This window comes from Brachyhypopomus gauderio, chromosome 2 (genome assembly GCF_052324685.1).
Source record: "Brachyhypopomus gauderio isolate BG-103 chromosome 2, BGAUD_0.2, whole genome shotgun sequence".
Taxonomy (NCBI): Eukaryota; Metazoa; Chordata; class Actinopteri; order Gymnotiformes; family Hypopomidae; genus Brachyhypopomus; species Brachyhypopomus gauderio.
Genome location: NC_135212.1, coordinates 42,671,598 through 42,689,471, shown reverse-complemented (window position 1 = coordinate 42,689,471; position 17,874 = coordinate 42,671,598). Strand labels below are relative to the sequence as shown.

General features: G+C 44.2%; 2 protein-coding genes across 3 annotated transcripts; both read right to left on the bottom strand.

Annotated features, from left to right (window-relative positions):
- Positions 1 to 7: 7 nt before the first annotated feature.
- Positions 8 to 2,161, bottom strand: ccndx (cyclin Dx). Its single transcript, XM_076997501.1, has 4 exons — positions 1,862 to 2,161; positions 1,198 to 1,413; positions 531 to 851; positions 8 to 339 (listed from the first exon to the last, which is right to left on the bottom strand). The coding sequence occupies exons 1-4, from the start codon at positions 2,081 to 2,083 to the stop codon at positions 184 to 186; spliced, it is 915 nt and encodes a 304-aa protein (XP_076853616.1). The 5' UTR covers positions 2,084 to 2,161; the 3' UTR covers positions 8 to 183.
- Positions 2,162 to 5,852: 3,691 nt separating this feature from the next.
- tbc1d17 (TBC1 domain family, member 17) lies at positions 5,853 to 17,793 on the bottom strand. 2 transcript variants are annotated; one of them, XM_076996618.1, is made up of 17 exons: positions 17,665 to 17,793; positions 16,791 to 16,886; positions 16,502 to 16,576; positions 16,237 to 16,357; positions 13,266 to 13,452; positions 13,068 to 13,179; positions 12,787 to 12,957; positions 12,534 to 12,662; positions 11,429 to 11,532; positions 10,254 to 10,348; positions 9,857 to 9,973; positions 9,668 to 9,768; positions 9,282 to 9,381; positions 8,247 to 8,344; positions 7,611 to 7,727; positions 7,401 to 7,487; positions 5,853 to 6,842 (listed from the first exon to the last, which is right to left on the bottom strand). In XM_076996618.1, exons 1-17 carry the CDS (start codon positions 17,689 to 17,691, stop codon positions 6,657 to 6,659), a joined length of 1,923 nt encoding a protein of 640 aa, XP_076852733.1. In that variant the 5' UTR covers positions 17,692 to 17,793; the 3' UTR covers positions 5,853 to 6,656. The 2 variants fall into 2 exon arrangements, with proteins under 2 accessions (XP_076852733.1, XP_076852739.1); XM_076996624.1 differs by having other exon boundaries at positions 12,534 to 12,659.
- Positions 17,794 to 17,874: the final 81 nt, after the last annotated feature.

Here is a 17,874-nt window from a genome sequence, read left to right as displayed (position 1 = left end):
GCACAGGTCAACCTTGACCCCTCAAGCAAACAAATAAATAACAAACAATAATTATTAAATTAGAATTAAATAATTAAACAAATTATCATAGGACAATATTTAGAACTAAGTTTACATCAGTTTCACTGATGGGCTAACAGGAAGATTAGATGTGCGTTTAAAACAGTTTGTGCTTGCGCTGTGCTAGAAGTCTATCTCCCTCAGATCAGTGGGCGTGCCGGCTCTTTCTTCCTCCACCCCTCCAACTTTCTCCTCTTCTTCTTCTCTGTTTCTTAAACCGCTTCTCAATCGTTCCCTGAGAGCGCCGTCTATGAGCTCACTGTAACACTGCAGCACGGCCTGTGGTCAGAACAGTCAGAGGTGGTCACAAAAGAAAACCTTCTGTGAGTTACAGGACATCTTGATGTATAATCTGTCCCACACACACACACACACACACACACACACACACACACACACACACACACACACACACACACACACACACACACACACACACACAGAGGAAAGAGAGGACCACATACACTCACCAGATCAGTCTGACAGAGTGTGGCCAGCTTTGAAGTCACGCGCCTCATTTCTCTCTGGCTCCTCCGCTCCAGACCACGGAGAGCAGAGTTCAGTGCTGCTGCAGCAACCAGAGAAGGGGGCAAGCCCAGGAAGCGAGCATCACAGACACACATGACTGCTAACGTGTCGCTGTGGCGACGGAGCGTGGAGTTGAAGTCCCCCACCTCCACGTCTCCCCCCTGTAGTCCCTCCAGGCAAGACAAGAAGTGTGGGATGAAGTCCTGAGGTGTAACTGCGGCCGTGTCCCACCGGAGGGTCCCCAGCACGATACGCTCCATCTCCTGTCGATAAAGACAGCACAATTGTTGAATTACTACATTCATACTTCAGTTAACACACACTACTAGCCACAACAGTACGTACTACTGTAATCCAGCATATTTACATTCCCTTAGAAAGGGGAAACACAGAAGACTTCTTGGAAATTTTATCTGTACTGTGCAGTTCAGCTATAGGGCCTGAGACTGTAGCGTGTACAATATCACCCACTGTAGCTAAGGTCTAAGAGTCACCATCTGACGAGTTTACAAAAATCACCCACGGTAGGCTCTGAGACTCACCACTGTGGGGTTTGAGACTCAGCACTATATGGTGTGAGACTAACCCACTTTAGGGTTTGAAACTCACCCGCAGGTTTGAGGAGAGAAACTCGTACTCAGCAGCAGCACACAAAGTATCAGCGGTAACGGTCTCACTCTCTGTCAGCTTGGAAGCCACCAGGATGCAGGCGGCTGTCAGGCAGGATGGGGAGACAGGCAGAGAGAGTGTGGTAGACAGGTACCGATCCAGCAGAGAGACCGACAGTGGAAATACGGATTCATCACAGCCACACTCACAACACACCTAGGACATGTAGAAAGACAGAGAAATAGTGTGGTTGAGGGGGAGATGGAGAAAAAAGAGAGGATGAGAGAAATGGACAGTGAGAGAAAATAAGTAATTCAAAGTCCCAGTTTAGTTTCACTGAATGTGTAACATGTGTCTCCAAAGTTTAGAGAGTAATACTTCTTTGAGTGAAAATAAGAATAGTCTTGTCACTAAGCCAAAGTTAAAATATTTCTGGAGCTGCTGGCATAGGCAGAGGTTCTAAAATTTGGTTGAATTGCAGACATGACTTCATCCACAGGATGCTAAATAGGTTTATCAAAAACTACTGATATCTAGCAATTATACTGTTATTTGCTCTTTTACATGCTTTTGAATCTGTCCATATTAAATAATAGTTAAATATTAAGATATATTAATATTAAGAATGTTTTTAAGATGTAAAGCTGTCTCCAGCAGCTCCTACCTCCAGAGCCCACTTGGTGAGCTCCTCTCTGCGCTTGGGATCCCTCTGAACGAGAGAGACGTAAAGCGGTGAGGGCAGGTACCGCTCCTCCAAGCTCAGCAGTCTCAGCATCACCCTTAGCCCAGAAACGCTGGGGTCCCAGGGGGCTCTCACGGCCGCCTCTGCCCCCCGAGCTCCGGCCCGCACTCCGTCCTCCTCCTCGCACCACAGAGACACGGACATTGTCTTGGCCTGACGGCAAACCCCTCCAGAAGAGAACGCGACCCACTGCTCCTCCTCGGTCCGAGCACAGACGAGCAGCTCCGCTTGCGTGAGTTAGACCAGAACGCTCTGTCGGCCTTGAGTGTGACTGTTCTGAGTGGCCGTGTGTGTGTGTGTGTGAGCGGCAGTGTTGGAGAAGGCCTCTGTGCTGTCTCTCACACCACTCACCTCACCCTCTTTATATACCCGAGAGGCAGAAGGAGAAAAGGGATGGGTGAAAAAAAAGAGATGGTGACGAGAAAGTGAAGAATAAAAGAGGCGTGTGTGAAGTGAGTAGGGCAAAATAATAAGACAGGACAACAATGGCATCAACAGGTGGAGAGAGAGGGAGAGAGAGAGGGGCGGGGGGGAGGGAGAGGGAGGGGACGTGAGGGAGGGGACGTGAGGGACGGTGGACGTGAGGGAGGGAGAGCCCCAGAGGGACGGAGCAACAGCTTGTCACTGACAGTGAGAGCAGAAAGGAGAGCGAGAGAAGGAGTGAGAGGTCATCTTCAAACTGTGACAATGGGAATGAATAATAATGAATAATGGTCACCGTGCAAGTTTGTTGACTTAGCAGGGCTACAGTTGTGGTGTTATATACACACATTTATTATTTATGAGTAATATGCAATATATAAATACAAAAGCGTGTATGTCTTGTGTGATGTATCTGTCCCATGAGATCTGTTTTGAAGGTCATGGTACAGGATAAGAGATACAGGACACATAGATACAGGATAACATAGATACAGGACACATAGATACAGGATAACACATACAGGACATATCGATACAAGATAACAGATACAGGATACCTTTTAAAGGGCCCTTGCCATGTGAAACAAATGCCTACATTAGAACAAGGACACAAGTATGAACCTAAATCATTTGACTTAAGGTGACATATCACAGAGCACCTGAGTTTAGGGGTTTGGATAGACTGGACAGATGGAAAAGGATTTTAGTAACCTGATCTAACAGTGAAAGACTGAGATAGGGCAGTAAAACCAACCATCCATTGTCATTTTGTCTTTTGGGAGTGTGTGAGACCTTTGTTTTTAGACATAAAGTCACACTTCCTCACGTGCCACCTCATGCCCCCCCTGCTTTTCTGTGGAATCTCATTGTCAAAGCAACTAGTATCCCATTACCCTCTCATCGCCCTCTCACCACACACACACACACACACACACACACACACACACACACACACACACACACACACACACACACACACACACACACACACACACTCAGCCCCTCCCTGTGCCTGTGGCAATCTGGTGTCCTGTTTAAAGAGCAGTGAGGTCCTCTGGGGAGGGCTGGCCGAGGTATGTGCAACAGACAGTGGAGCCAGGCAGGTCAATGAGGCACACTGTCTCCTTTACCAATCAGTGTCAGACACCAGTGCTTGGCCTTCTGCTGCACACACACACACACACACACACACACACACACACACACACCCTTCTGAGGCAGTCCTGGTAGTAGTGGTGGCAGGGTCATATTATTGTGATTGTTGTGATCTACAGGTGGCTAGGCGCTCTGACTGAAATATGAGAAGTTTCTTTTTTTCACACTAATAAGTTCCACACAGATTTTGCACTCTGCTTCGTCAGATTTGATACGCTTGAGATTTACGCTCGAAGGGTTCTTCTCAGATCTCTTTATTCTTACAACAGTAATTTTGGCTGCCTGATATCTTTGCTAATCTATGCTAATCTGAATATGCAGTAAATGTTAATTACAGACTAAAACATGACACATATCATATTTTCAGTGTTTAACTCAAGATTTATTTGAAGTTTTTTACTACTTTAATTAATTTTAATTAAGTAAACAATACCAATGCAAAAAGGTGTTTTAAACTTTTTAAAGAACATAGCATGATTGCAACAACTCTATATGTGCCGGAGCACTTTTTAAACACTAATGATAAAGTTATAGGTGATGTTTATTTGTTTGGTCTCTAGTAATGCAAACATTGTCGACTAGCGATCTGCTCATTTCAGGTGGGCGCAGAGTATCAGAGTGGAGTGTTGCTCACACTGTGCAATACTCCATCACAGTCTCTGAATCCACCACAGGCATCACGGCAGGAGACCTGTACGCTTCTCTGGTTTCCAATTTTTCAGATCACAAAGGGCTTGGAAACCTCTTCTAATCCAAATAATGCTAAATCAGACCAGAAGCAAAGGAGGATGAGGACAAGTCTAAGTGACTCTCTCTAAACTGATTTACTTTCGTGATGAGAAGGAACTTGAGTCACTTGACATAAAGCTGTTTAAACAGCTTTTGGCCATGAAAAGATTTAGCTCAACTCAAAGCAGATTGAGTTTGAATGAAACACTAATTCTCCCCCCTCTTGTCAAGCAGTCAGGTCAAGAGGGGAGGGGGGCACGGGGCACAGAGTGTGTGTGTGTGTGTGTGTTTGTAAGGGGGAACAAAAGTGACAGATCCCCATGCTGTTTAAGTGCCATACTAAATTCATATGTGGCAGCTGTATTCAAACCAACACAGAACACAGTGAGGAGAGTGAAGGGTAGATGGCCGAAACAGACAGAAGAAAGAGCAGTGTGGGGAGGGGCTAGTGGCAGGGGGCGTGTCTCTCCACACCCTTCATTTTCCACCTCATTTGGTGGGAGAGAGGGGAACAGTGACCCTGTTTACCCTGATCTTTTAACCCCAGTCTGACACCTGCTGCGTGTGTGAAAACGATGGGAGTTTCCAGCATCTGAGCTGCATACTTGCCATGCTGGTGCCAAACGGAGCTTCCGCGGTTCAATAATTGAATACTTTTGTTGTTGTAGTAGTTTTAAATGTGCAGTAACACAGGAAGGTTTATGATGGAGCTCCTGACATTTTTACCAAATGAACACAATAATTCAACATGCTCCAAAGTATATAGTATATAAAGAGCAGCAAGACGTTAGCTTTGCAAACAAAATCATACATTGCACGTTTCCTCACATGACCACTGAACTGTGAGAGAACACTGAATGATAATTTATCCCGAAACGTTTCAGTTTAGTTCAGGTCCGCAGGTTCATTCAGCAACTGTGTGTTTGCAAAACCTTTGACCACATGTGCCCGTCTCAACACCTCACTGCAAAGATAATCACAATGCTCAGGGTTGGTGTAGTACTGAAGGGTTGGTGTAATGCTCAGGGTTGGTATAGTACTGAAGGGTTACTGTAATGCTCAGGGTTGGTGTAGTACTGAAGGGTTGGTGTAATGCTCAGGGTTGGTGTAGTAATTAAGGGTTACTGTAATGCTCAGGGTTGGTGTAGTACTGAAGGGTTACTGTAATGCTCAGGGTTGGTGTAACGTTCAGAGTTGGTGTAAGGCACAAGGTTGGTGTAGTAATCAAGGGTCGGTGTAATGCTCAGAGTACAGGCAAAGGTTTTATCTGATTTAGTGTAGAGGACAGAGGCTGGCGGGTTAGCCTGCAGTCTGTACTCCATTTAATTATTTATGAGGCTGTAAAAACCAAACAGAGCGAAGGGGAGAGGGGGGGGGGGGGGGCACTCCAACAGAGAATGAAAGAAAAAAAAAGAACAAAAACCAACTGGGGAGGCCTTACATTACAGGTGACAAAACATTAAACCCATAAACATTAAACCCAGAGCTTTTTATTTTAGAACAATTAAAGTAAAAGCACATATAGTAATGGTTAAAAACAATATTTATTTATATATATATATATATATATATATATATATATATATATATATATATATATATATATATATATATAGATATATATCTCATGTCTGTGTGTGTTTGCTACATATAAAATATAATACGAGTAATTATACTGTCCAGGTTATTCAGGTCATCATGCATAATGCCCAGAGCCAGAAGCACACTGTATAGTATTATCTATCAGCTGCAAGTGTGAGGTGGATTTAACCAGAGAGATCACAAGAGTCAGACAAAACAGAGCAGGATCCTATAAGATAAAATATTCATATTACAGAAACCGAGAACATTTGGTGTCATGTCCGACAGGTCAGCAGGGTAAAGGGGTCCAAACAGCTACCACTTTAGCACATACATGCCAGAAAGCATAAGGCATAAATACTTCATCCAAAACTGATAATGCACCAGCTAGTGGAGAGAGTGTAGCTGGACCCTGCCAACGTGAACATGTGCCGCTAATGTTAACATGTGCCATTAGGGTTAACTCATTCCTCTCCCCCAGGTCACCTTTATTATTCTCCAAGTTCAACATTTTTGAATGAAGCCATTACTTTAGACTTTATAAATGAAAGCCACCCCCTTCCAGCCTCTTGCAGTCTCTGCCACTCCCTCTTTCCCTCATTATGATGATGACACATGTAGTTATTCTTCCCTGCATATGAAAATACAGTATTATAAAGTTCTACATACATTTTCTCTAGAGCTGCTTTTCTGACTGCCATCTGAATCCATAACCTTGTACATATATCCATATATCCAGTAATTATTGTTTTACGCTCAGTTATGCATACACATTATTTTAACATAAAAAACCACCACACACTCAGTTTGTCCGGTTAAAGAGTAGTAATTAGGGGTATGTGGGGGGCGGTCGGTGGGTAGCGTGACTGTTGCTTGGTTGGCAGGCTGTTGCTCCCCCAGCCACTGATTGGCTGAGCAGCCTGTCAGTCTCTCTGGCCTCTGATTGTGGGCTTTCCTCGTCAGAGCTGGAGGGGACATACAAGCCCAAAACTTCCTGTACTCTCACGGGGAGCTCCTGATTGGTGGGACACAGAAAGAATGGAGCGTTATCAGTTTGTTGCGTTATGTTGTCATTATTTATACACACATGCATGTGTTCGTGAGAAAGCAACAACGCAGTTGTCATCTACATAAAAGTACAATACATTTATTCTGAAACTCTAAATACAATGGCAATGATGACATTTTGACATACATACTGTACTTTGATCGATAATTTGTTTGTTTTACAGAGTTTATAAAAAGTCCAAACAGTGAACTGAACAGCATGAGTAACAATGATGTCTATTGCCTAAATCAGTAATGTCAAATTTGTTTGTTAGATATATCAACTTGAAAACACAAATCTAGCCTTGTGTAATCTAGATATATTATAGCAGCAATTTGCTAGTCAATACCAATGATATGCAGCATCAGATTTAAAACTACCAAGAACCTTTTTGGTTGAAGTAGTGTGGGTGGAGACAGGTACCTACGCAAGCTTTGGTATCCAACCGTGGGGGTGTGTGTGTGTTTGATAGAAGCATGTTTGATGACCGTGGTGTGTGTGAGATGGGGAAGGGCTTATGCATACCTTGCATTGGGCCATCTGCTGATAGATTCCCTCTGCATCACACATGATTTTATACAGATCCAACTTCATGTTCAGTTCATTGATGTGCTGCAAACCAGACCCACACACACACACACACACACACACACACACACACACACACACACAGTGAGCTGCATCCACAGAGTGCATGACGTACACACAGTCTTCACCCCAGTCTATAGTACACACCTTGAGAATGGAGTTAAAGTCATGGTTTGATCCAATGAGCTCATCCCGCTGTGACTCGAGAATAGCACAGGCCAAGAGAAGGTGGAAATTTGCACATGGGAGGCGGGTCCACAGAACCTACAAACAGAGCACTGGTATTGTTCTGGTTCATTTTAAATGACAGCATGCACTATATAGTAGAGAAAGTATACTACATTGTGGGAATAATATTAAAGTGGTTTTATAGTGGCATTCAAAACTTCCAAATGTTTGTCAACAGCAGCCCTACACCAAATAGTAACACACACACACACACCCACTTCCGATTGGTGTATACAGCTTGTGGTTGGTTGTGTATACAGGTTGGTGTATACAGCTTGTGAGAATGTTCACACCTTCGCTCTGGTTTTATGTCTGGAGCACGCGTGTTCCTGCGTGCGTATGCATGCGTGTCCATGTGCATGTGTGATGGTGGCGGTCACCGCTTGAAGGAAAGAATTGTGTGATGGAAACCGTGATGCAGGAATGTAACTCTGTTCTGGTTGCTGTGCCAGAGAGCTGCCCCTTTTGGTCTGGTTGTCAAGAGCACATATTTACTCCTGCCTGGAAGACCTGGGTTTCACACTGTGTGCGCGTGTGTGTGTGTGTGTGCCTAACCTCCCACAGGCTGAGGATGTCGTCAAAGGGGAACTCTCGCTTGTACCAGATGAGCAGCCAGCGGAAGCAGAAGCAGAGAGAGCCGCTGTCCTGAGAATCTGCACAAACACAATACAGCCACCAGTCCCACACTGCCCTACAGCTACCAGTCCCGCACTGCCCTACAGCCCACCGGCCCCGCACTGCCCTACAGCCCACCGGTCCCGCACTGCCCCCTACAACCCACCGGTCCCGCACTGCCCCCTACAGCCCACCGGTCCCGCACTGCCCCCTACAGCCCACCGGTCCCGCACTGCACTACAGCCGGCAATCAGTGAGTGATGCACTAGGTCGAGTGTGTGTGTGTGTGTGTGTTTATATACCCAGGTAGTCACACAGCTCTGGGTTGAGAGTGTGTGTGTGTGTGTTTATATTATACCCAGGTAGTCACACAGCTCTGGGTCGTGTGTGTGTGTGTGTTTATATACCCAGGTAATCACACAGCTCTGGGTCGTGTGTTTGTGTGTGTTTATATACCCAGGTAATCACACAGCTCTGGGTCGTGTGTGTGTGTGTGTGTGTGTGTGTGTTTATATACCCAGGTAATCACACAGCTCTGGGTCGTGTGTGTGTGTGTGTGTTTATATACCCAGGTAGTCACACAGCTCTGGGTCGTGTGTGTGTTTATATACCCAGGTAGTCACACAGCTCTGGGTTGAGAGTGTGTGTGTGTGTGTTTATATTATACCCAGGTAGTCACACAGCTCTGGGTTGAGAGAGAGTGTGTGTGTTTATATTATACCCAGGTAGTCACACAGCTCTGGGTTGAGAGTGTGTGTGTGTGTTTATATTATACCCAGGTAGTCACACAGCTCTGGGTTGAGAGTGTGTGTGTGTGTGTGTGTGTGTTTATATTATACCCAGGTAGTCACACAGCTCTGGGTTGAGAGTGTGTGTGTGTGTGTGTGTGTGTGTGTGTGTGTGTGTGTTTATATTATACCCAGGTAGTCACACAGCTCTGGGTTGAGAGTGTGTGTGTGTGTGTTTATATTATACCCAGGTAGTCACACAGCTCTGGGTCAAGTGCTTTCAGCAGCAGGCTGAGCTGCAGGAGTTGTTGTTTCATGGCCTCCTGTGACTCCTCAAAGTTCTGATGCTGAAAAAGAGAAATAAAGAAACCAAAAACTAAAGCCTCCACTCTCCATCACATGTTCAGTCCAAATGATTTCACCCCTAAACAAACGATTTAAACAAAAAGATATAAGGTGAGAGTTACAAAGTTCATAAAGCAAAAAGTTGACTTCTCTGAATGATCACCCCCTAACTTAGGATAATTAGCTGATCCAGGTAGTTGGAACAATCCCCTGGAGCAGATTTTTATTTTACAGAGCTGAACTGTCCACCTCTGGTGACTAGTAGTAAATATCAGCAGAAGGATTTACCAGTAGCTCCATAAATCCAGTCAAACACCAGAAGGATTCCACTTCATTCTGTGTGACAAATAGGAGTGGTGCCAGTAGATCACTCATGCCCTGGACATAGCCTGAGCAGAGAGGGACAGAGAGATGAGCGCCAACAGCACCGCTTGGTGGCCAACAGGTGTAACTGCAGCACATGGAGAGCATGCATACCCAGGTCAAAGTTGTACATGCAATAGGTCATTAGCACGTCATGGAGAAGTGTGAGACCAGGGTTCTCGTTGCCAGAGAAGAAGGGATTTTGTCTGTCTGTGCGATTGACATCCCGCTCTGTCCAATCAGAACACAGAGGTATAAGATAAGAGAATCATTTATTAGTCCCAAACTGGGGAAATTCACAAAGTTTGTTATGTTATACAATATGTAATGTCAGACACTTACAGATCTAGTATTTAAGGACCTGCTAATGCAGATCTAGTAGATTATGTGAATCAGCTGTTTAAAGGCTGTAAGTTTACTGGGAGCTAAAAATGAACAAACATTTTGACTGGCTCAAGGACTAGACTAGGAACCTTAGTTGTTAAGTGATTTGACAGACAGCTGAACTAACCAATGAGGCTGCGGTATCCTCTGAGGAGGGAGTTTCTCATCTCTTGCTCTTCACTGACAGATTTCCACTGCACCTTCATCCTGAAGTACTCATCCCTGCAGATGAGTAAGGTTGAATAATACTCATGAGGACGGAGAGCACACGTGTGCGCGCACACACATACTCACTGAACACATCAAAAAGCTTATCAAGTCATGCATTTTTCAGCTTAGGAACATTGCAAAAATCAAACATATTCTACCATTTCAGGACTTGGAGAGAATCATACATACATTTGTGTCTTCGCGCATAGACTATTGCAATGCCTTGTACACCTGCCTTAGCCAAGGATCTTTGGCAAAGCTTCAGATGGTGCAGAACGCAGCTGCACGGCTTTTAACCAGAACAAGACGTAGGGAACACATCACTCCAGTGTTGGCCTCCCTGCACTGGTTGCCAGTGAAGTGGAGAGTGGATTCTAAGGTGCTTGTTTTAACGTATAAGGCTTTACATGGTGAGACGCCAGAGTACATTTGTGAGCTATTAGTTCCCCATTCCACTTCAAGGTCACTGAGATCTACGGACAAAGGGCTTCTGATGGTGCCGAGAACAAAACTCAAGCAAAAGGATGACCGTCCATTTGCCGTGTATGCACCTAAACTCTGGAATAGTCTTCCTGTAAACATCAGATTTGCAGATTCCAGATCATCTTTTAAAAAACTGTTGAAAACCCATTTTTATTCTCAAGCCTTTGAAACAGTCCACAATTAAACTTTGAGTGTGGGGGTTTTGCTTAGTTTTACTTAATTGTGTTACATACCTATTTTAATTCCTTTTATGTTTTTATATGTTATGTATTTTATGTACGATTTTCATGTTTTTATTGATTGTCTTGTATATTTTATTTCTGCTTTATTTATTTGTAGAGTTGTAAAGCACTTTGGAGCAAAGACTCAAAAAAGTGCTATATAAATAAATTTACATTACATACCCCCCCCCCAAGACCTAAATATAAAATAGCAAGACTGGCTCACAGCAGACTGAGGTTTTGCAGCACAACTGTGAGGCCTTGCTCTGGAACGCCTCAGGTGCACTGCTAAAACCACTCAGCTTGGGAGTCTTAGAATGCCATTGCCTGAGAGGGGCAACAGAACTTGTACACTGTGAGACACAGAGTCTTGCATCACAGGACTCACGTTTTCAGGCGGACAATGTTCTCCCTCTCTTTGGCTGTGCTATTCCATGGAAAAAACCCCAGCAGGAATTTCCAAACCTCCTTCCGCAGGGGAGGAATGATGCCCTAGGAGAGGAGGACAAACCATCACACACTAAAGGAAATGGCCCCCCTTACACTCTCCAAAATCACACACCATCACACACTAAAAGAAAACGCACCCCCCTTACACCCTCCAAAATCACACACCATCACACTAAAGGAAAAGGCCCCCCTTACACCCTCCAAAATCACACACCATCACACTAAAGGAAAAGGCCCCCCTTACACCCTCCAAAATCACACACCATCACACACTAAAGGAAAAGGCCCCCCTTACACCCTCCAAAATCACACACCATCACACACTAAAGGAAAAGGCCCCCCTTACACCCTCCAAAATCACACACCATCACACACTAAAGGAAAAGGTACCCCCCCTTACACCCTCCAAAATCACACACCATCACACACTAAAGGAAAAGGTACCCCCCTTACACCCTCCAAAATCACACACCATCACACACTAAAGGAAAACGCCCCCCTTACACCCTCCAAAATCACACACCATCACACACTAAAGGAAAACGCCCCCCTTACACCCTCCAAAATCACACACCATCACACACTAAAGGAAAACGCCCCCCTTACACCCTCCAAAATCAAACACCATCACACACTAAAGGAAAACGTACCCCCCTTACACCCTCCAAAATCACACACCATCACACACTAAAGGAAAACGCCCCCCTTACACCCTCCAAAATCACACACCATCACACACTAAAGGAAAACGCCCCCCTTACACCCTCCAAAATCAAACACCATCACACACTAAAGGAAAACGCCCCCCTTACACCCTCCAAAATCACACACCAACACCCCCCGCCCCCCAGGACTTCCTCAGCTGAGACAATGGATACACCCTTTTATGTCCAATCACACACCTAGCTGGGTGTGCACATACTGAATAACTGACAGGCAAGGAGGAACACCCCCCAACTATTTTAGCGATAGCTATTAAGTGTTCTTAAAACAACTCACTCAGAGTAGCCATTAAGTTTAACTGTGAAATAATATAACCTTACCCCTCTGAAGACCAGTTCCTTGACTCTCTGTGGGTCTGTGACACGCCCTTCTGAATCCAGAAACTGTTCCCAGTTATCCAAAGGCTGGCCTCTGCTCACGTTTGGCCGGGGGCCCAGCTCTGCCCCCTGCTGGCGAAGGATGCACCAATGAAAACTACACCAACCTAGTCATCTGAATTATTCAACAGTGAAACGTTCCCTCATATACCGCTCCCTGCTTTCCCTTCTCCCCCACCCTCTCTTTGTGACATACACAGGTTATGAGCTCAAAGCCAGGTTCATCATCAGCTATATGGGGTGTGTGGGCTCCTGCAGGCGTGTTGGCATGCAGAGGGGACTCTGGGGGTCTCAGTGCCCCCCTGAAGAAGTTTGTAACCTTGGAAAATCCTCCAAATGTGGTCGCGTAAGGATCCTGGATGAACCTCTACACAAATACAAGACAAAACATGTCGGACTCAAAACAGACCACAGGAATACCAGATATAGCAAAGGGCCTTTACAGGAAGTGACATGAGGAATATGTTAGGAACCTACAGAGACTAGGTCTGCACCGGTGTCATCAAAGAGATGCAGTTCATCAAAAGACTGAGAAAGTGCCCCAGAGTCATGAGGATATGCCAAGAACAACCTCCCATCCACTGGAGACCTGAGAAAGAGAAAGAGAGAGATATTACATTACAGCTACTGGATTGGAGACATATATTATGTGTGAGAGGGGGAGAGACCACTCACGGGGCAAGTCTAATGTATCTTTGCATGGCTCTGAGCAGTTCTCTGGTGCCACCCCTGTGGAAGTGCAGTGGGGGAAGGGGATGTCCCCCCCTGCTGGTCAACACCATGAAGTTCCTGCCCAGAGAGAAGCGTGCCCGGCGAAGAGAGTAAAGCTCTGACAGGGGCAGAGAGAATGAACCCCACTGCCCTGGAGACAGAGAAAACACACACACACACACACCATGAATCTGGCCAGACCTTTACCAAAAAAAAGAAGAAGAAAAAAAAAACAGTTCCCTCTGCATGCCAACACACACTTGTAGTTCACGCACCCCAATATGGCTGATGACTAACCTGGCTTTGAGCTCATAACCTGTGTTTGTATGTATACCGGTTATTGCAGTGTGTGCAATGTGGAGCTGAGATGTAAAAAGATCCAATGTCAAAACTTCATCAAATATTGTACTGAGGAGTCAGAGGAGGTTAGAATGGTTTTATGGCATTTGTCAGATTTTGTGGTTTTGTACTTTTGCACTGGTTTTAAAATGGCCTTTCACACAGGGCTTGTTTCAAGTCACACTTTTTGCATTGTCTTTAACTCTAAATCCAGGCATGTGACCAAAAAAGACAGACCGCAAGACCATTTCAATTCTATTCTGAATGTTGTATATAGGGATGCACCGAAAATTCGGCCACCGAAAATTTTCATCACCGAAACAACACGGCCGAAACAATGTGCTGTGATGACGCAAGCAAAAATCGCCACCTGCACGCACTTATTTGGATAAAGCTAGCAAAAAAGTTTTCCAGTGATGGCGCCGAGGCAAAGGACATTACACCAAAAATTATGGAACTCGTTGCCTTAGACGATCAGCCGTTCTCTGTCGTAGGGATTTCGTAAGCTAATAGAGCACTTTGAGCCCCGTTATGTTTTGCCGAGCAGACGACATTTATGTTTACCTGAGCTGTAATGTTGTTGCAACTCACGTCACGTTTTTATGAGAGAATTTATATTTATCTTTCAGGCCAGTCAGTTATAATTTAATTTAACTCGTTTAAAATACATATATTTATCCTCTCAGATAAAAACGGTCTGCAAGCGAGTTAAATTTAATTAGTGGTCGTCCGTTGTCAGCGTTATCGCCGTTAACGGCCCACCACTAATTTTATTTTATAATATGCATTACTGTAATGTCAGTGCTAAATAAATATTTTCAAATCAAATTTTGTAGTTGATTTATTCTTTGAAAAGCAATGCCTTGATTTTAGTGAGGTTAGCCATAAATCCAATGTTACTAATAATTGGCATAATGTATTTCGGTGTTTCGGTTTTCGGCTTTCGGCCTTGGTTTCCTCATTTTCGGTTTTCGGTTTCGGCTAAGAATTTTCATTTCGGTGCATCCCTAGTTGTATAGAACATGAGGCTTTTAAGGTTTTTAACCCAGATACAAGGTTGCCAGTTCAGAGGAAGTTTGCATTTCCTTTTCTGAAGCGTCTGTTAACTCGATTAATTTTACATTAGGATAAACACTTGATGCTTTTCATCCACTCCCACAATCAAAATTAGAGAAAATTATTTTATCATTAAATTGTACTACTTGCACACTAGATTCGGTTCCCTCAAAATTATGAAAAGAGGTATTACCAGTTGTAACTGAACCTCTTCTAACAGTAGTTAACTCATCCATTACAATAGGTCATATGCCCAAATCCTGTAAATTAGCGGTTATTAAACCTCTGATCAAGAAACCAAATCTTGATCCAACTGTGCTATTTAATTATAGACCCATTTCGAACACATAATTTATATCCAAGATCATAGAAAAAGCTGTAGCCCAGCAATTATGCCTATATCTGCATAGGAATCACATATTTGAAAAGTTCCAATCTGGCTTTAGGCCCCATCACAGTACTGAAACAGCTCTAGTCAAAGTAACAAATGATCTCCTCCTTGCCTCAGATCAATGCTATGTATCTCTGTTAGTGCTTCTTGATCTTAGTGCAGCTTTCGACACAATAGATCACAGGATCTTGCTAGAACGGTTAGAACGCTGGGTTGGAATCTCAGGCACAGCCCTTTCATGGTTTTACTCTTACTTAACTAATCACTATCAGTTTGTAGAGCTCAATAATATTCCGTCCAAACGTGAAATACGGGGTCCCGCAAGGCTCCATCTTAGGACCACTATTATTTACATTATATATGCTACCATTAGGCATAGTTATAAATAAACATGGTGTCAATTTTCACTGCTATGCAGATGACACTCAACTTTACATATCAGCCAAACCTGATGACAAACTCAGTTTAGGAAAAATTGAGGCCTGCGTAAGAGATGTTAAATGCTGGATGTCTCTAAACGTCCTCCAACTTAATGAGGACAAAACAGAATTTCTCCTTCTGGGCCCTAATTATTTCCTATTTCCAGAGATCCGTCCTGGGCTGGCCATCTCCAGCCTAACCATATATGATGGAGGACCAACCCACTACCCTTTCACTGCCCTGAATTCTCCTCTGCTATGACTAACACTACCAACCATCAAGACGTTTAGGACTAAAACAGGAATTACATAATCCCCCCCCCCCCCCCCCCCCCCCCCCCCCAAAGTCTTGGTTCCTCTCAAGGTTTCCTCCTCATGCTCTTAGGGAGCTTCTCCTTGCCACGGTCGCCCTTGGCTTGCTCACTGGGGGCTTGGACTCGGACACTTGTAAAGCTGCTTTATGACAACAACTGTTGTAAAAAGTGCTATATAAATAAAATTTGATTGATTTGCAGTGTCAGCAAGAGACACTGATAGCCAAGAAGCCATGTATATGTTCGCTGTTTTGCTTAAGTTGCCAGTTGTGATTTTCACCCCAATCGGAACTATTCCTCTGTGAAATGAGTGTGCAGTGAGAAAACACACACAAACACACACACTAGTGATCATAGATAGATAGATAGACAGATGTGTGTGTGTGTGCGTATGTCACAGGGAATGTACTATTTACCCGTCTGTCTCACGGGGGGTGGCTGCTCTTTCCCTCTGGTCTGCTTTACTGTGCTGATTACAGCCCAGTCAGGCTCGTAGCCCGGGTCAAACTTGGTCTCGTCTTCTCCCCCGTCCCCATCCTACCAGAGAGTAGTGAAATGGAACATAACATTATACAAAGAACAAGTCAGTGAGGCTGAAATGTGTAAGCTTCTGGGGCGTATCACTGAGATTTAGGGTATTTCACCCCTGTGAGTGTTGGAGAGGACTACTGGGGCTCTCACCTTTGTGTAAAAGACAGCTGGGGCGTTTTTCCCTTCACTCTGCACCGGGCTCCACTCTAGCAGTGCCTCACCATCCTGCCAGGGTTTGAAACACATTTAAAAAATAAATAATCACACACAGAATTCATGTGTCCATTATTACCATTTGTAATGTACTGGTAATATCTGTATTTTGTGTATGGGCCTGTTTTACTTTTACTATTGTGGTTGTCATGACTTGAAAGTCCAAATTGTCCTTCCTAGGTGTCAGTACCATACAACACCTCCATGATTATACAGTCATCCTCACCCGCTCTATGATACGGATAAATCCAGGAATGGTTGTGTCCTCGTTGCTTCTTTTGGCGTTGGTGTGGAGGTAAACACCCTCCTTCTCAAAGATAAGCTGTGCATAAACAAACACGAATTTATTTTTACATGTTTCACCTTTAAAAGAGGAGACCCCCCTCCCCCATCAGGTTATTCATGACTCACACTCACATGTGTGGTTCTAGAGCGCAAGAGTAATACACGACAAGATCACGTGACAGTGCAGCGTTGCATCTTGCTATTGTCGGTCAAGAATTTAACACATTACTTCACTCGTGAAAGTAACTATACCATTAAATAACCACAACACTGTCTGGAATCAAACCGTCAAGGCAGCCTCGTTTTCAATACATGACTCATTTAACACAAAACGAAAAGAATCACACTACAAGAAACCCTACATATCTTGGTTCTCTAGCGTTAACTACTTACTTCATGTGTGTGGTCGATGTGTGTGTTCACAATGTCCTAAACAGGTCTGTCGAGTAAACTAGGCTACACGGGTTACCTGTGTCTCACCTGCGTCAAACTAAATGTTACTACGTAAGCAAGTTCAGGACGCCACTAAAAATCTTAAAACTAAATTAAAACCCACATTAATCCAACCAACAGCGAGGAATTAAAATTCATCAAAACGTCTCATATGAAGTTTGAGAGCTAGCCCATCTAACCCAGCTGGCTAGGTAGCGAGACGTTGCTATTTCAGCTAGCTCCGCCAAGTTAGTTTCCGAACTAAATTCAGCTTAAATACATGTAAAATGTGATGACGCTTTAAGGTTCGTTGAAATACCCTGTTGTGGGGCTTGACATAAAATACAGTACATAAAATAAAAACCACTGTGGTCATTTACTACCTTGAGACTCTCCGGCTTCACGTCCATTCTTCACTCGCCTGCGTATGTAATTTTGACCAAAACAACGCCGCTTCCTCTTCTCAACGGAGACCCACCCGACCAATCAGATTAGACGTTCTGAACGGCGACCCACCCGACCAATCAGATTAGACGTTCTGTCACGTGCTGCTGTCGCAATGTTTACTAAAATTACTCAAAATCAATGCATGG